Source organism: Nyctibius grandis, chromosome 8, assembly GCF_013368605.1.
Source record: "Nyctibius grandis isolate bNycGra1 chromosome 8, bNycGra1.pri, whole genome shotgun sequence".
Lineage (NCBI taxonomy): Eukaryota > Metazoa > Chordata > Aves > Nyctibiiformes > Nyctibiidae > Nyctibius > Nyctibius grandis.
This window is the reverse complement of record NC_090665.1, coordinates 33,780,917-33,800,489: the sequence shown is the minus strand read 5'-3', so window position 1 is coordinate 33,800,489 and position 19,573 is coordinate 33,780,917. Positions and strand designations below refer to the sequence as shown.

Genomic DNA, 19,573 nt, shown 5'->3' with positions numbered 1-19,573 from the left:
TTTCTAGGAGTAAAAAACCACAAATCACTTTCCTTATTCTACTGCTAGGTGCACAACAAGGCTTCAGCCCCTATCAAGAATCAGGTGCTCCATGCTATGTCCCTGGCAGTGTAAATTCACGTCTGCGACTAGCTTCATATACCACAGACTTTCCATTGCCTATAGTGGGATTCACGCATAGCTGATCTTCATACGCACATATAGATTCTTGCAGGAATAAATGCAGCATCTCTAAGGAGAAATGTTACTGGTCTGGGAACTACCGATAAGGAATGAGAAATGCTGCAATTTACTGTCCCAGTGACACTCCGGTTCTGCGCGTGCGGTGCCCCTCGCATGGGCAGGGTGCGACTGCAGAAGTATTTCTGTTTGGATCAGGAGGCTGCTTTTGAAGGGACTCTCCCTATCAGCCCAGCAGACTCTGCTTTGGTTTTCAGAGTGCACCAACTGGATTCCTTTCAGATGAAACTCAAACCAGAAGATGCACTTGGACTGCTGCTGGGCATTGAGTCTATGGGAGCAAAGCAGAGCTAGCCCACAGCACGGACAAGTCCATGTTACAGGCACTCTCCCATCATGCCAAGTGACTTAATAATGTAACTGTAGCCACAGATTAAAGAGCATCCTTTAGCATGATACCAGAAATACAATTGGTTATATCTCAGATAGCTTCCCAGCGACCCTATAGCATTAACCAGGAGGGTCAGTAAACCTGCTTATTCTGCAGTAAAAACAGAAGACCTACTTAATTAACAAATAAAACCCATATACAATATAACTGAGAAAAACAAACGTTCAACATGGAACTGACCTGAAATGGATTATTTCCCAAGTACCAGGAGAGGAAATTTCACAACTGCTTTTATTTCTGGGTCTTAATGTTCAAGTGTGTATGCACCATCCAGGATATAAACACAGCACTGATGGAAAATCCTGCAGAGTTTCCCAGGAAGTAGTGCTGTTACTAAATGTGGTAGCTTTTCAGGTTAATATCTGCAGAATACTATTAAAATCTATGCAGAATATAGGAATTATTTTTGAAAGAGAAAAGATTATGGCTAGTCTCCCCAGACAGCATTCAAAAAGTACTTGAAATTTACAGTGCAAAACCAGCTTGCTGCTGGGGGTCGTGTTGTTTGGTTGGTTGGGCTGGTTTGAGGAGAGCAGGTTAATCGTCTCGTAATAAGCCCTGTGGTTTAGGTTTAACCCCCTATTACCCTTTCCTGAGGTTACCCTGTATTAGTCCTGTATTTGTTCTCATATCAGTCCATCTACAGCAAGAAACAGATGGTGGGAGAAGTTAAGCAAAGGGGTGGGAAATCAACGTTTGCTCCAAAGAATAGGTTCACCTTGTTAGAAGGCAGCAAAACACAGAGTCCTTGCTCACAGCTACAGAGAAGCAAAGATGTAATTTATCTTTGGACGCTATCAAGACAAAAGCATTCTAAAGATGAAGAGCACTGATAACATTATTTGATAAGAAACAAAAATGCTTATCTCCATTCATTAAATTCATTGCATTCTTCTGTCAAGCCAGCTCCACAGGTCCTGGCTTCCCTGAAAATTCCTGTTTTTTCAGAAGTGCCCTGAAGAAAATAGTTCAAAGGAACCAGCAGCACAAACCCATTCCAATCTCTGGCGTGACTCTGCCTTCCAGGTTGAATTGATCTTTGCACATTTCTACCAGTGACACCAATTCTGTGGACTCCTCTGAATACGAGGTTTCTCCCTTTGGTCCGTGATACCTCAGAGACCCTCTGCATGAAGAACTAGCTCACGAGAATCTCTGTCCCACTGTTATTCCCCCTATTTCTTCGTTCCTAATTATATGACTCACAAGCTTTTAGAAATCAGTTCACTGCTACCAACTGTATTGGTAGCAGTGTATTTTGTCAACCTTTTACTCTACAGAAATCCTGCTTTTGTTTAAGTCTTGACATTTTGAGACAGCCACAGACTGCCTAGCTAACCGCCGCCTCTTGTTGCATCCTCCTTGAAACTTCACCTTAGTCAGTGCATCCAGAAAGCACCTTTGGCAGTAATGGAATTGGATTCCTTAGCAAGGTGCCTCCACTTGCTCAAGGGTTTTCTGAACACATCCCATGCTAGCCTTCTTTTTGAGAAGCTTTTTCATCTGTAACATTTGCCCTCCTGCGAATTACAGAGAGAGGAGATGGCATCTCCTCCTGCGCATTGCTGGGCAGCCATTTTCACTCTGTTGCTGCTAGAGCAATTAGCCTCTCAACAAGCTCACCTCTGTAGGGCACTGGTATGACCACGCTTGTGCCCGGGGCTGATGGTGCTGTTTTTTTCCCAGCTATTCAGAAACCAGCCTTTCAGATTTTTCTAGTCTAACGAGTAATTGTGGGTGTCCTTGCACATTTTCTCTCCAAATGGAAATGCTGCACAGCAGTAGCCATTGCCCAGAGGTCCCTTTCAACTGGTACCATTGAAGAACGCATGCTTCAGCAGTAATCGGCTTCCACTCTTTTAAGACAGTCCTGTGTTGTTCTCACATCAGACCCACACCCAAAGCAAAAGCACAAACACCTGTGACCTGTAGTTAAAATTGTTCTGGGAAAAATCAGCAAGCTGAGACACTAACAGGCACAAGAGCCTTTCAAGCCTGAAAAGCCAAATTGTAACCTGCTGGTGACTGAAAGCATTACATCTTTTCATCCAAATTCTGCCATGACTTTACAAGATTAGAAAACTGGAAAATGAGCTTCTTGTCACCAGAGAAAGTAAGAGCCAGCCAGCACCGCACAGCTTCTGTTTCTCTCTGCTGATAAAACTTCCTCCTCCTGTGCTGATTACAGGTTCCAGATAAATTATCCTTTGTGGATCACACTGCATATTCCTGGGTTCAGAGTGGCAGCCTTAAGCTTATCAGAAACCATTTGTAAATGAATCAGTTCTTCAATAGCGTTAGCGTGCATCAAGCTGTGGCATAGGAACAGCAAGCACACCGACAGAGGGATACCTTGCAACAACCTCTCTGTTAGAATTTCTGGGAGGAAGCACTGCCTGCCATGAAAGCATCATCCTCAACAGCTGTACTTTTATACTGATGTGAATTCTTCTTTTCCAGATCATCCTACTGTTCTTGGATATCTACATTATGTAGATACTATTGTGTTGCCTCCAGATGCTGGCACAATGTGTTCAGTGCTAATTAATTGCCTTCCAGGCACTGTTCTTCTAATCTTGACAAGCTTTTAAGAGAATTTTCTCAGATCAGACTTGTAGGCATTTCTTACTCCCCTTTTTTCCCATTACACATAATGATCATTATCACATTTGATTCATTATAAAAACAGTGCAATGATGAGTTAATAGATAGCTAATTTTCAGAGCCTATCTTCCCCATTCGTCAGCGGGGGCGTATGTTCACTGTCACTGTCTCCTCTTGAAAGACAACCCAGGATAAACTGTTCTCTCATTAGAGATTTTTTGAACATCTGAGCTATCAGTTTAAGTTTAGTAAGTGTTCACTCACGCATTCCACAGATCCTGATGCACAGAGTAGCCAATGTTTCATTATTAGCTGCCCAAACCTGAAGAAAACGTACAAGTCTGGTCCTTGTTCCATCAAGCTTTGTCCTTCAGCTTGAGTCTTTCCCTCATCTACTTTTGAAACAAATGAGAAAAATCTTCTCATTGCTCATTTCTTCACTTACCTGATCTGCTTCCTTTAAGCAGTACATCATTATAATTTTTTCTTGTTTTGTAAATCTGTGTCACTTCTAATCATTGCAAAAAGGGGATGGAGAAGACTTGAATCCCCTTTTCGGGGACTGTTGGATCCACTCCTGTAATTGCAAGGCTTATTGTGACTGCATCTTTCCTGGTAGTGCTCTCCCTAGTGACTTATGGAGGAACTTGAACGATGGCTGGTAGTTTTACAGCTTCGCAGCTATGAATGCCATGGATGCGTTATCAGTAATCTTGATCTAGAAGCCCAACTCCAGATAAGCATTTATAATTTAGCCTCTTGCCCATTTTTCTTAGAAGCTTTTTATGGTATCTGAATAAGACCTTACAGATCCTCGGCAAAATCAGTGGGCTTTCTCTCCTTTTCTTCCTCTCCTGGCTAGTGGCTATGTTCTATGTAGCTCAATCCAGCCCTTTCCAAACAGCCTCTTTGTGTCAGATATAGATACCTGTGTTTTTTTCCCCACAGAAGCAAGTACCGCTTAGTAAGTACCATACTATCAAAGCCGATTGCTAGAAACATTTTGTGCCTTTCCAGCCATTTTCTCACCACATTTAGGACTCTAGCATTTTTTCCACTAAGAGGAGTTCTGTAGTTGTTTGCATTACAAGTCACTGATGATACAAGTACAACATTTCTTTTATGCAATACTTATAATAAAGCACACATGCTGTTATCTCTGAATCTCTCATCATCTTCTCCTGAAGATGATGTACTGAAGCATCTCTACCAAAAAAACTTCCAGCAGAACCAGTCCATCCAGATAACTCAGCTTCAGACAGGCTCTCACAGAGTTGTTTCAGATGTCTTACTTAAGAAAAAGAAGCATAGTTGCTTTTGCCATTTCTCCTGAATAGGGAAGCTCCCATGGTCACTGCTTACAATGAACATTTCCTCAACCTGTAAATAATACAATTAATCATTCTTCTCCCACACTAGCCACGCTGGTTTTCTCCTTGGAAACTGAGTATCAGATGGTGTTAACTTCAAGACAACTGGATACCACGTATATCATATGTTCTGAAGACAAAAGGAGTGATTAGCATGGTAACTTCCTGAGCTGCCCCGTAGAATAGCAGAGCAAACAACACAAGGACAAAAGCCTCCTTGGTCACAGCAGTTGTGGGAATGCATCCTATTTCCAGAGCTGCTGACATTAACCTTCAGCTGTAACACTCTTCAAGGAGCAATTAGGCAGCAAAAAGAACTACTGTAAGACTAGAGAATTAGGCAGTCCATTGAACCGTGTACTTCATGTCAAATCCCTCACATTTCAAGAACCGGTACCATTCATCCCACATAACCCTGGAATAAATTCTGTACATATAGGATAGCAGAGGCCGATTTCTCAAGAAGTGTCTTGCGAGGATTTACATTAGCATTCTAGACAAAAGCGCAGTTTTTGTAGTCTCTTAACTCAACAAAACACAGATACCCACAGCTCCTGAACTGTCTGCTCTGCTCTGCACCCTGCTAGCCTAGTCCCTGCTCTAGCCCAGCCATCGCAACCCTAGGTGGAGTATTTTGAGAAACCGTACACAGATCTGGCACTTCATAAGCTTTGCCTGCGACACTGTCCCTCATCTTGGAGCTTGCTACAACAGTGTCAGATATTTGGGTTTGTGCTAGGAGAGCTGGGGCACAGGGAACCTTAACTGTGTAGAAGTACCATTTTTTGAATCGTTTCCAGACTGGCAGCACAGAAGGGGTGGAATATATCACAGATTTGGCCTGACAGCCTGTGAAATTGGCAAGGAGCTGTTGCAGAGTCTACAGGTAGAGAAAGATCCAGAGAAAGCATTATCAACACTGCCAAGGCTAGAATTCCATAACGTGTTGCTAACTTCATATACTCACTAAAAATGAATACATTTTTCTATATACTGAGGTTCAAAAGAAGTTTTTCAAAAATCACTTTTAAAAATATTAACATCGTATTAGCACATATGCATACAGAATCTGTTCTGCCTAATTAAAGCTAGTCCAAGACAGAAGGAAAATAAAGATTATGAGTGTTTATATTAATAGTTTAATTATGTAAACTTCTGTTAGTAGGCCTAATCTCACTGCAGATTTCCTAAGGCACAGAAGCTTTATTTGAAAATAAACCTGAGCAACCCTTCCTCCAACCCACTTTTGCTGGTATTTTTTCATATACAGACCCAAAAATCCATGCAGCAGCATATCACAAATGCAACAAATACTGACTAGCACTTTGAGATTACCAACTGTCTGTACTGAAATAAATACAATTTGGCGGTAAAGACTCTATCACAGCTTTGTCATAATTTTTTCCACATAAATATCTAAATTCTATTTTCAGTTTTGGGAAGAATATGTTCACTGCTTCAATTCTTCCTGCATCAGTTAGTCTCACGTTTCACTGATGCAGATCACATAACATCAAAACTGATTATCAAATATTAAACTCCATTATTAGGTCCATGTTTTCTTCAGTTTGCAGTTGTATATTTATTACAAAAAAAAAATCCTGAGGAATCTGTTGTATCGTAAGAAATACATCACTGAAAGGCATACAGTACAGAATTCATCCCTCCTATTCACCAAGCATGCAACGCAATATTTATCCCTCAGACGTTTTCAAATGTAGTTTTATTCCAGTGACCTATTTGCAGTCTTCACATAGCAGTCTTCACATACACTTCAAAACAACATTATGCAAACATATCACAGGACAGTACTTAAAGAATCTTTAGTATATACTCCTTTATAAAAGGTTTTGACACAATGGAAAAGTCAGTCCAGAAAAGCTCATGTCACCAGGTTTCTTGATAAACAAAATACCACGAAGCCCTGCAACCTGCATGAGCACAAGTATCCATCACAATGGATCCCTCTTCTAAATCCCTCTTTTAAATAAACAGGTTTAAATTTTGTTCAGTAGTCGAGTTTCTATCACGACACTGTCCATTTAATTTTGTGCTTTCCAAAAGGCAAGCATACTACAGAAATAAAATTCCCTACCCGATAGGAGAGAAAAATTCAGTAAACATGTATTTGTTTCCCATTCCAGCAGAGGAATCCAGGTTCATTGAAAGTCTCATTATGGCTAAATCCAGCACACCCTGCTTATAACTTCTTCTTCTTTGTCTGCTCTCCAGAGTCTAGTTTACGTTTCTTAGCAGAAGCTGGTTCATCATCTTTTTCACCATCTTTAAATGAAAGACAGAGTTAATCAAAGTCAGCAAAGCCAGTATTTTTGTCTAAAACACCACTGTCATCCCAGAACAACTGACAACCACATCTAAGATACCTGGGAAAAAAAACACAGTAGTATTAACAGACAACATCCTCATTTTTGGGATGTGGGCAATATGTGGACAGAATAGGAACAATTTCTTGGTATAACTACCACAGACCATGGAGGATAACAAAGAAGCAGCCTTGTTACGCTACTGAACAGTACCTGTTCTAAAAAAAAAAAAATTATTTGAATAGATAAGAGAAAAAGCTAGAAAATGTCATTTTAATGTCAAGGTCAATTAACAGTTTATCTTCTTAGTCTCTGGATGAAGGCTGACTAAGAGAAATGTGTAGGGGGAAAAAAAGAAAAGAAAGTATACAGAACAAATGGAGCAAGACAGAGACAGAAAAACTGCCACTGCGGAAGGAACACCCAGAACAAAAAGAGGAGCAAGACAGCAAAACCAAACTTCCTTTGGAAAAGGTTTACTGACAACTTTACCGGCAAACTAAAACATTATCGTGTGTTCTGAAAGCCCAGAATTTCTTCTTCTGGTTTTGTTGTCTTGGTTGTTACTGGCTAGTCTCTTTCTCCAGCGCCTTTTTTTTTTAAAAAATAATTCTTCTCTCCTGCCAAATATTTCTTTATTTCCTAGACTACCATTACAGCTTGCACCATGATTAGAAGTGAAGAGGATAGTAAATATTTTCTTCAGTAATCTGTCACATGGACATTTTCTTTAATTTCCCTCTCAGCCCCCAGGTTTTGCAAACATTATAAACACAATCTAATCTACATCCATGCCTAGGGTGAAGACAGCAGTGCTTAAAGAAGCTCTCGTACCACTTTCTGTTTTAACAATACCATTACTGAACCTGTTAGTTTCGTGTAACTACAGTTCTACAAACTCTAATCATTCCCTGCTTCCGCTAATGGCAATGGATGGGGAGCAGAGAGTGCTGCAGAGCCTCAGTTACGTCTAGGAAAAGCAGAACACAGGCACCGAAGTCTGACCCTCCCTGCAGCCAGCTACCGCTCTGCCCGTGAGCAGCCGTGGATGGAGAGGAGGGCAGCAGAAACCCCCCCCGAGCCCCGGGCGGGCACGTCTCCAGCCACAGACCGCTCACGGACCGGCCCCCCCCCCGCGCCCAGGAGCCGGGAGCCCGCACGCCGGTGCCTCACCCGATTCGAGGGGCTCCTGCTCCTCCTCCGGCAGGAACCTGGCCCTGCCGCCCTGCCGGGGCGCGTCGTCTCCGTTGTCCTCGTAGATGTTGGACCACTTTATGGCCATGTCGAGGGCAGGGGGCGGCGGGGGCTTCTTCTCGGGCGGGCTGTAGGTCTCCGGCGGGGGCACGGCGTTGCTCTTCCACACCTTGAACTCCTTGGGGGGCTGCAGGAGAGAGCAGGACACCCGTCACACCACGCCTCGGCGCCCGGGGCGGCGGCAAGGCGGCGCGGCCCGGCCGCCTCGGGCTGCCCCCCGCGCTCCACCGGCCCCCGCACCTCCTCGGGCGCCCGCAGGACGCGGCTCTCCCAGTCGATCTGCTTGTTGAGCGGGTTGTAGAGGAAGGCGGGTGGCTGCGACACCCTACGGAAGAGCTCGTCGGGCGGCGGCAGCCGCGGCCACCGCCCCGGGCTGCCCCCCGCCGCCGCGCCGCCCCCCGCCTGGCGCTCGTCGGGCTGGGGCTCGTCGGCCTCCGAGTCGGAGCTGGAGCTGCCGTAGGCCGCGAAATAGCCCAGCGGGTCCTCGCCCTCCGCCGCCATGGCGGGCCCTGCCGCCGCGACACCGCCCGCACGGAAACCGGGCCCGCGCCGAGGGTTCCGGCCCGCCGCCTCCAGCCCGCGCCCCCGCAGCCGCCCCTGCCGCCGCCTGCCGGGGCCGGGCTCCGCGCTGGCCCTCGGGAGGCGAAACGCGCGATGGTTTTCGTGTGGGTGGGGTCCCGCTTTGCACATGGCGGACGGGATGCAGCAGCAGGAGGAGGTGGTGGAAGAAGCGGGCCTCTGCGCGCACCCGGGGGTATGCGGGACTCACCCCCAGGGACGGGGTTTTCCCCTCTAAGTGACCATAGACAGTTACAGAAAATCAGACGTGAAACTGAGACGACCCCCATTTCTCCTTTTTTTACACCTGCAGGCCTAAGCAGAGAGAAAACACGTTTTCCTTAACGTTCGAGTGTTGGCTAACCCTGAGCAGATAAAGCTTTGGACAAGGCCTATCCAGTCACAGCTTACACAGTCATGCAGGCTCTCTTTACCAAAACTCATTTTTCAAATCTGGTGGCAAAAGTTTGTACTAGACTTCCCTTGTCAACAAGGTCCTGTATCTGTTTTTGCATCAGCTAAAATACTTACTAGCACTGTTCAGGTTACTCACACTACCACAGAAGCAGAATATGGCCTAAGGAAGGGGCTTTGGTTATAATACAATCACTTCCTTTACTGTAAAGATACTAAACCATGTCCAGCTGATCTCTCACAATCAATGCTACAATCATAATTTTGAGAGAAACCCTACACACAAAGTATGATGAAAACTGCTGAAGTGAGCCTCCACAGTCCCTGCAACACTTGCAAATCCATTTTTGAGTCATGCTCCTCAGCACTCAAAGGTTTTGTTTCTCCCTTGCTATTAATAAAAATAAAAATCTTAATTTAAGCATGAAGTCAATATATGCATGGCTGAAAGCAACACTTCTCATATCTTTAAAAAGTTGAGCAATCAAGTCATTTAAAAAAAAAAGCAAGAATCAGGTTAGCAAGACCAGTCATGAACCACAGAAGCAGACAATGTCTTAATTTCACATGCATGTTTTCCCTATACACTGCTCTTGAATGCAGTCCTACAGGCACAGGTGTTTCATGTTAAGTCAATCTTTCCACCAAAGACAAACCTCTCTAACAAGAGAACGAGAACAAAAGCCTCCTGCACACACAAAACCAAAACCACACAGCCAGATACTGGCATGAACTGCTCTTACAACCTATACATTTTAATAATGAGAGAGGCAGACAGGAAAACAGGCAATTATACAAAAGAATTTATTCCAAAAGTTGTGATAAAAATATTTAAGATTTAAAAAAAAAAATGCATGTTATAAACACTTGATAAGATAATACATTCATTTAAAGTCTCAGGTTAACAGGCTCCACTGCAGGAGCTTCCTGTGGGCTGTGCAGTGCACTGCGGGACAGGCAGCACACCTCGCCTGTTCGCATTTAGATCTGCAACGCAGCCTCCACCCTGAGCTGATGATGCTCTTTCTCAGTTAAGGCCAAGCTTGCTCACTCTCGCACATTTACAAGACCCCAAGAAGGGACCCAAACCTAAGCACAGCTCTGTAAGTGGTTACAGCAGGCATTTAGACAAATGAATTCTTAGACACCCCGAGTATGTGCAACCACAGTTCAAGTTAATGGAAGAGAGAGATTTAAGCCCACCCTTAATTTCATGTTAGAGAGCAAAATTTTGCTTGCCTATTTAGGCACTTAACTTCCAGAGTGCCTTTTGAACTGAGCAGTTTTGTTGAAAAGCATTTTCACCGTCCTGACAGTCTATGACTGTAGATGTATACAAAACCAATGATTTTTATAAACACTAACCAGAAGCCCACATCTTTATCAAATGTAAGCTATTAATGTACTAAGTATGGAGTGTAGTTAAACACTGCAGTTTAATTCTAACCTACTTCCAAAACCAGAGTAAACATGAAAAAAATTAGAGACTATACTGAGGTCCTGCAGATGGCCTGTCTCCACAGAAGGAGAACACAGTTTAGGAATATTACCTGGACTTGAATTTGAATGGAATTAAAGCCTACAGTGCTGTATGAAAGCCAAAATAATTTAAAGCCTTAAATACGAACCTACCCTTTGATAAACTGAAAACATGCCATCATTTTAAAGTGTAGTACTGCAGAACACAACTGTACACATTTCCAACTGAGTTTGTCTTTGCCTATTAATTTTAAAGTGATTACAGGCCAACTGCATAAAAAGTAGATTACAACTGAAGAGTAGAGTATGAGAGGAATACAACATGTTACATTGTGTCAAGAAATGAGAACCTTCCCATGCTGAAATAGTTTAAAATGCATTTGACTCTAAACAATTTGAAATGTAAACCTATCAGCTTTGAAGAGTAGGTATCTGAAGTGCAACATTTCCAAGAGTCCTTCAGGTATGGAGACTTTCTTGCTACAGGACTCCTCCTCCACTTACCTACTGGGACAAAACATACAAGCTTTGCTCCTTAATACCATTATACAATAACATTTTCTTACAGCCCACATGATGCCGTTACATCAGTTTACATTCCTTTTCCAGTATTACTGAGAATTTAAAGTGCATCTCAAATCAGAAATCTCTAACTAATATACAAGAATAATATGCTAAGACTTGTGGAAGTATATTTGCTAACTCAAATCACTGTGATACTGAGTGCCTTTTGATTTACTGGTAGGACAGAGAACAAAGTTCAGACAATTAAGAGACTCCTTGCAAATAAGCACAGCTACAGATTTGGCCAGTTTCAGGTGTTGGTTTGTTTTTGTTTTTTTTTTTTCAAATGGAGCTGCACACACATACATAGAAGACAGAATTGATCCTACAGGGAAACATTTAATTTGGTAAATGAGTTTAAGCTTTTTGGTAAGTGAGCTTAAGTTTTTAGTTCAGAAAGTTATTTTTCAATACTTAACCATCTTTCCCAATTCACTCAACACAGAAACATTACGAGATTTGTTAGTTTCTGTAGGAAGAAAAAAACCCCACATTTGTTCTGTAACAGCAGCTTAAATATCTGCAACTAAATATGAAATCTTAAATATATTGGTTTAAAAAAAACAAACCTTTGCTGGTGTAATACCATGATCTTTTGAAAAAAGCTCCCTAAAGAACATAAAATCAAGCAGCTCCAGAGTCACCCAATTACCAAAAAAATGACTCCTTAAAAAAAACAGTAAATAGCATAGGTTGTTTCCTCTGCCTTTGCTAGTTAACAGTTTGAAAACATTTTTTTAATCTTTAGAAGACATCACACAAAGTTTCAGTACCATTTGAATGAACAGACAAAAGTCACTACGTTCACTGTGGTTGAAGAGAACGTGATCTTAAAGGCAAAAAGCAATTGTCACTTGAACTAGTACATGGTTCTTGCTGCTCTGACTGGAGCTCTGGGGGGAGAGGGGGTGCACCGGGATCTCCAGGCCCTGGAAGGGTGGCTGAAAAAACAGCACTCTCTGCATTTCCCATCTCTGCAACTGGCAAATTCATTGAATGGAGAGAGACAGCAGACACAAATGCGGCGGTGCTATAATCTTCTTCTGGGTGATGTATCTGGGTAGATTCTTTGTCTTTTGTTTTATCAAAAAAATTAGATTCATCAGAATATGATCTAGAAAGATTATTTGTTCCTCCATACAGCGAGGTCATACAGGTGCTGCAGCTTAGACCTAAGACAAAAAAGAGAGACTGGATTTAATTACAACATGGTGCACTCTTAAAACTATGCTCTGATTTAATATCAGTAAGATTGTCGAAGATCAGTTGTTGGTATTGTTAACAGACTAACCTCTTCATCTCACCTGTGACACCCCAATACTAATGACAAATTTAAAAGTACACGCAGGTTATCTAGTTGATGTGAATCATTTCTCTCTATCAGGTACTATTTGACAAAGATGCACCGTAATTTAAGCTCCATTTTGGGAAGTCACTTTAGCCCTTTGACCCATCTTTCGACAGATTTTTCTCACTGTCTTCTTCAAACTTTTAAAAGCTTCAGCTACATGGTTCTACTCCAAAGGGGACTGCATTTGAAGGCTGTTTTACCTGAAGCCAGAGAGAACTTCAGGCCTTTCATCTCTAGGGTTAAAAATATACTTTCTTCCTTCTTTATTTCTCTTCTGATAGGTGTGGAAGGGGAAGTAAGGTTTTTGGTTTAGAAGGCTTATACTTTCTTTATCTGCCTTAAAATATGAGTACATATAGTCACTTCAAGCTTTGTGTGTCAGCAAAACCACTCTACCTGTAGGATATAACATGTGCATACATTTACAGTGCCCAATTTTAAGTTTCGGCATTGAAGGCATACAGGAAAATTCCCCTCAGGTTGCATTTGATGGCTTATCTTATGCTGAGGTGCAAAGTTTAACAAAACCAGAGCATCCTGCCGCTGCAGTAAGTAGCTTCAAGAGAAATGCAAGATGGAAGATAACCACCTACTTTAAGTTCTCAATTAGAACCTCATAGAAAGCAAAACTGAAATGTGAAGACAGACTTATCCATCACAACACCACATGACAGGGTTTTTTGCATTTTGTTATTTATGATGTGTTCAGATAGTAATAAGGCAAAGCCAGGATACATGTACTAGGATCTTAAACCCAAGCTGGTGATATTTCCAAGAATGTTGTCCCAAACACTAGAGGAAACAAAAAAAAAAAAAAAAATCTGTACTAAGAAACATGATTTAAAGAATTGCTGGGAGTTTAATTTTGCAGACCTTCAAAATAAAACTTATGTTTAGAAAATATGATTATAAACTTCTCACCTTTGAGAGCTTCAAGTTTTTCATTTTTGACTTTCAACACTACATCAGTTATCTTTTGTAACAGGAAGTTTTGTGTTCTTTCTCGTCTGATAGATTCAATCAAAGCATCTAGTCCCTTTGGGTTTTCTGCTAGGTAGTCCAATAACTTTCCAGTTTTTTTCCTACTGGAAGATCGAGAAGAAATTTCTTCTGTGTCCTCTCTAGTGAGTATTTTCTTTGAACGCAGGTAATCAAAGTGTCTCTCAGCTATGATTTTATCACACAGGTAAGGACGCATTCTTTCTAAAGCCTGAAAAACAAACCAAACTACTATTAGCCAATTGTTCCATTTATTTATAAGCCTGTATTTGAAACCTATATGATTTTCATACAGGTTAATGAAACAATTTTTAAAGCTGCCATCGTGTTACCTAGCAGAGATTTTTCTCAGTGTAAAAAAAATATATATTTTAAAAATGTTATCTAATTTACTTATCCCTTTCATTAGTTTTCGTTGAGTGAACTCGGGAGTTTTAATGCATGTTAAGTAATAAGGTGAATACTCACTGAAAATGTTAGTTACATCAGGTCTGTGGTTATCACATTTCAGAACATTCACCAAGTAAAAATGAAAAGAAATTATACCAACAAAACACAACAGCACTTACTCACTTTGTCTAGACACACTCATCCTCACTGACTACCCGATTGCCACATTTCCATACTCTTTGTATCCATGAGCAAAACTGCAATTATTGATGTTTTCTGTACACTGAGTAAAAGCAGTCTCAGAGCAACAGCATGAATATACTCACCATTTAAAAGGTTTGTTAAATAAACACCCCTATTTACAAGTTCAACAGATTACTGGCATCCAAAATACATGCACTTTCATCCATAGATGTACCTACTCTCAACAACTTCACTGGCTGCTCTTTGTCTTCATCAAGCTGCCTTGTTTTAGATTTTTATATTAAACACCTGACGCAACTTGCACAACTCTAACATGCTGCATAGATCACTGAGAGCTAGTGCATCTCTCATTACTCTGGCAAAAGCAAAATTACTATACCCTCTGCAGCAGACCTTCAGCTTACAAGTGCAAACTGGTTGCTAAAGTCCTCTCTATAACCAGCAAAAAGAAAGAGGTGGAATAATCTGCCCATGGGAGGTGACTCCATCCATCATCTAAAGTCCCTAATATGCAGTCAATTAACATTAGGTTTGATGAAGCAGCGACATCTGCCTTGAGCACTTTAGCAGCAGTGCCACTTCGCATCTTCAGGAACTGTAACACCTAGTACCAGATCACATTCCCTCAGAGATCCTCTTCCTGGGGAAACACGCTACCTTTTGTAACCATATTCAATTCTAATCTGACTACTAATTTATTTTGGAGATACGTTTATAGGAGCAATGTCAGAACTACAGATTGCCATGTCACCGCTGTGATTTCCTCCTTGGAAGATCAAGTGTCCTCTCCTGTACTGACCAATTTATTTTTACAGTTATCAAAAGAAAAACAATCTCCTCCACCTTGTTCAGAGGGTACATACAAACACAAACAATGCCCAAATGTAAATTATATTATTCTTATTTCATTCTGTACATTAACAAGCCTGCTTGATATCAACATCAAAAGAGAATTAATGCATGTGTTTATTCACAACTCTCTGGTTTCAGAATCTACTGCTCTATGAAGATGGGAATCAAAAATGACATCTCTGTGCTTGAAAAACAAGCTCTCATTTTATATAATACTACAAAATTGACAGTTTCTCCCACCAACATTTTTCACTGTGCAGAGTTACACAAGAAATCAGATACCCACTAGCTGAATATTACTATGAGAAAAAACTAACGCCCCCCCCCCCCCAAGTCTCATTTGATTCAAAAAAAAAGAAAAGCACCTTTACATACAAGACACGTGAAGAGATGGAAAGAAACAAAACTTCTTTCCTGAAGAAAGTTTTCAAATATCCTCCTGCTTTTTGAGATTAGATTCCATAACAGCAGCATTTAAAAATTAAAATTTTAAAATGACTGCTTGCTTTATAGCCATTTACTAGCTCAGTAAATAGAAGTGGAGGAAAAGCTAGATAAAAAGATGCACTTTAAGACAGATTATTTCAAAGAGCAAAATACTGTCTGGCATAGTGGTGCTAGGGAAAGCACCAATAACTCTTAAAAATAAAACTTCTTAGACTGTTCCATTAAGTACAGCAGAGGATAAATGTGTTCTTCTAGTTGCTCTTTAGGATCCAACAAATATTAAGCTATCAATAAACAGCCTGTGGTTACACAGTTGTTAAAGAAAACATCAGATAAATATGCATGGAAAGCAGAGGAAGGCTTTTGGCAGCAGGCTACCACCCCTAGATTGAATACAACACAAAACCAAAAACATAAGGGTGCAGCTCTGTGGTGGCCAATTTAAGTGCAAGTAATACTCCCCCCTGCATGGCAACTGCATGGTCCTACCCCTTCCCTTGCCCTGGTGGATAAGAAGATTCAGTCAAGAAACTGAATTGGTGCTTTTTTTTTTCCCCTCCCATAGTCAGAATAACTACCAGATCCAGTCTGATGTGCAGTCACATTGGCACTAGGGGTGGCATAAAAACTACGATAAGAGCAGAAAAGCGCAACAGGACAGCTTATATCAATTTAAGCGGCTCTGGAATACATCCCAAGTGTCCAACTGCAACAAGCCCGTGCCTGAATGGTTGCAAATGTAGTAGGCAATACAGACTTCCTCAGTTCTCATGGAAATCTCATCCTCCCACCAGAATGATCAATCGACAGACTCTGAAACACAAGTCAGTCAATGTTTCAACATTAAAAGAATAGAGCTGTTATCGAATAGAAAGACTATTGTGTTTTGACTAACATCTTCCTGTAATGAGTCTTTCACTGTATGAAGTGTATCGATCCTGAATTCCCCTCTGCACTGTCCTCATAGGTTAACAGTTTATGTGGGACAGAACGAGTAAACACATTAGAACAGAAGCTTTAAATATACTTTGATCTATATTGATGATTTTGTATGGCTCACTGCCTCCTTCCCAGCTCTCGAATGCAAGACTCCAACCTTGATAATTCCTCCTCAATACAAGTTTGCCCAAACTAAGTTATCCTTGCAAGTTACCTTTCTGAAGTATGCTGTCACAGAACATACACAGAACTTCTGGTAATACAGCACTTTTGTTTGAAGTGATCCCATCAAAGTTACTTGAACAGCTTGGAAACAGCTAAGCGAGTTTACACTGACCCAGCACTCTGTATTCTTAAGGTGCAACATTTAAAATCCGAGAGAAGCAGCTCTGAAGTCAGATTTATTGGATTGTATTTTGATGTTACGTCTTTCAACACATTAGGTTTCCATCAAGTCCTCCAATTACTATGGGAGACCCTATAAGATTAAGGGCTGAAGCTACATACATGCACTTCTGTGAGAGATGCAGCTGCAAATTCAGTCACCACGCAGATTAACATACATATCATGTTACATATACAGCCTGATGTAAGTAGTTCATATCTTTTTTTGGTGTAACTACCAGATGCTAACTATTGCAGTATTACCTTGTGGTTCCACAGAAGCAAGTAATAACTCGAAAAACATGCCTCACAAAACTATGACAAAGCGTTTAAACGAAATTACGTATGTGTAAAGCTAGTAAGAAACCAAAACCCAACTCCAAACATTCTTTATTGTACTGTAAAAGAACATTAAAAAACAAGTAAGTCAAACATAAGACACTGTAAATTACCAACAGAAGCATGAATGGTCAATAAATAATCAATGAACTGTGATTTTTTAAATTTTTTTTTTTAAATTTACCAATCACTTGTTGAGGTTGGTTAGCACATTGCTTGCTTCCCAGTCTAGCAAAGAGACAAGTAAATCCCGACTGAATCAGGATGAAGTCTTCCCTCAGACTCCAGACATCAGTGAATAAAATACAGGAAAAAAAAAAAAAAAATCAGGAAAACATTGCACAAAAAGCCTCAAAAATAACTATCAATATTTAATCCAAATATTCATGCTCTGTAAGAGAGAATCTTATTAACACCAAGAGAACGACATACATTTGCAATAACCTGTGGATACCATATCATTTACTCATCTCTTCTATTCTGCCTCCCAGGCCCCATCGCGGTGCAGAGGGACACCACGGAAACCGGACCCTCGCCACGCCGGCCGCACCGCGCGACACAGGAGCGGCCCGTTTAGAGGGAAACAAAAGAAACCGGAACTTTCAGGTGAATACCCGAGCCCAGGGTTCAGTTTTTGCAAGTCGTTACCAGTCTTACACCGGGAAGCCCCCACGGAGGCCAGAGCCGCGGGCTGCCGCTCCCGGCGAGCTCCAGGAAGGCCGCCCCGGGGCCCCGGCCCACCGCCCCCGCCTTGCCGCGCCGCTCGTCACCTGCCCGCCCCCGCCGGCGCCCTCCGGGAAGAGGGCGGGGAATTCCGTGCGGGCGGCAGGGTCGCAGCCCGGTGGCCGCCGGCGGCCCTCCCGCCGCCCTCGGCCGCCCGCTCTGACAGGGCTTCCGCTTCCCCCACCCGGGCCCTAGCCCCACCCCGCCGCTCCACGCCCCGGCCTCAGGCACTCCAGCCTCTCGGCCCGGCCCAGCACTTACATCCTTCTTCACCTCGGCCATCTCGTCCTCCGTTAGCAGCCGCCCCGCAGCCCCCGATCCCGGGCCCGGGCCATCCATGGCAGAAACCCCTCAGCCGGCGCCGCCGCCGCTGGGGAAAACCGCTCAGTGCAGCGTTTCCGGCCCGGGCCCCGCCCACGCACGCACGCCGGGCCTCGCCCACGCACGCACGCCTGGCCCCGCCCTGCGCCTGCCCATCCACCAATGGGCTCTCAGGAAAAGCACTCCGCCCCCACGGCGGCACCGCCCAGCGCTCGTCGGCGCGTGGCCCCGCCCAGCGGCGCGCGCGCGGAGGGGCGTCGCCGCTCCGCCTGAGGCGGGCGGGCCTGGCTGAGCCGGGAGCCGCCCTGGCTACGGGCCCGCGGCCTTCGGCGGCGCAGCGAGCGACGAGCCGCCGGGCTTGGCCGCGGGCCCCCTGTCTCCCTGCGCGGGTTGAGCCCTGCCCTTTTGCGGAGCTGCCGCTGGGCCGTGGCAGCCGTCGGTGCCCGCAGCAAGCAGCTGCCTCCCGGGGACGTTTTCACACCCCCTCGGTTCAGACAGGTGCTCGGGAGCGAGCAGTGCGTGTGGGCGCCCCGGGCCGCGGCTCCGGGGGTCACCGGCGTTCAGCGAGGCTGTGCGGAAAGGCCGCGGAGCCGGGGCCGTGGCAGGTTCCGCATGGCGGTCTTGCGGTAAATGCCTGACGGCCGGACATGGGGCTTAACAGCAGGTTTCGGGACTGGCGGGGGTCAGAACCCGCTGTTGTGAAGCGGCTTCCGAGGCCGCTTGGAACGAGCCAGGCCGCCCGCCCGCAGCGGAGCAGCCAGCAGCTTCCGCCTCGCCCGTCCGAAGGCCGGGCCGCTGCCGCCGGCCCGCTCCCGCCCCTGGCCGCGGGGCTCAGCCCGGCCCCGGCCCGCGCGGGAGCGAACGCTTAAAGACAAAAGGACAGAAGACAAAACTTAATGAATCGGTATCTTTTCAGCTGTCAAAGGTAAAACTCAGGCTATTGCTGCAGTCTGGAAAACTTCCGTTTCCAGCCGTTAAACATGAAAGTGTATAGAAGTAGAAGCAACTAGTACTGGGTTTTGCTGTCAGTAAAGCAAAGGTGCTGGTTTTATGATATTTTGCAAAGTCCTTTTGTTTGATAGGCCTTGTTAATGCAATTGTACTTCAAATATTACTGCCATGATACCTATTTTGCAGTGCTAGCATTCCCAGCTTTTCAATAAACATTGGATAGCAAAGGTTCTGCCCAGAACATTTGAAAAATAAAGGACTGCTACAATACTGATGATAAAATAGTTATTGTGCATTCTGGATTTAGAGTATTTGTTAATAACCTTGCTCAGTGAGAGGTGCAGTTGAAAGCCATGCAATGTCTGGAGCGTTAGGCTTCTGGATTCCTGAGCCATGTAGGAGACAAACTGAAATGAATTAACTTCAGCAATCAGGAAAAGAGCATGTGGTTAGAGAATACAAGAATAGAATATAT

General features: G+C 43.5%; 2 protein-coding genes across 3 annotated transcripts; both read right to left on the bottom strand.

Moving 5' to 3' along the window:
• Positions 1-6,162: 6,162 nt before the first annotated feature.
• On the bottom strand, positions 6,163-8,691 carry C8H1orf52 (chromosome 8 C1orf52 homolog). The gene is made up of 3 exons (XM_068406745.1): positions 8,424-8,691; positions 8,103-8,310; positions 6,163-6,888 (listed from the first exon to the last, which is right to left on the bottom strand). The coding sequence occupies exons 1-3, from the start codon at positions 8,682-8,684 to the stop codon at positions 6,806-6,808; spliced, it is 552 nt and encodes a 183-aa protein (XP_068262846.1). The 5' UTR covers positions 8,685-8,691; the 3' UTR covers positions 6,163-6,805.
• Positions 8,692-9,971: 1,280 nt separating this feature from the next.
• Positions 9,972-18,230, bottom strand: BCL10 (BCL10 immune signaling adaptor). 2 transcript variants are annotated; one of them, XM_068406435.1, is made up of 3 exons: positions 18,088-18,230; positions 13,471-13,759; positions 9,972-12,370 (listed from the first exon to the last, which is right to left on the bottom strand). In XM_068406435.1, exons 1-3 carry the CDS (start codon positions 18,163-18,165, stop codon positions 12,003-12,005), a joined length of 735 nt encoding a protein of 244 aa, XP_068262536.1. In that variant the 5' UTR covers positions 18,166-18,230; the 3' UTR covers positions 9,972-12,002. The 2 variants fall into 2 exon arrangements, with proteins under 2 accessions (XP_068262536.1, XP_068262537.1); XM_068406436.1 differs by lacking the exon at positions 18,088-18,230 and adding an exon at positions 17,536-17,745.
• Between the last annotated feature and the right edge of the window lie 1,343 nt (positions 18,231-19,573).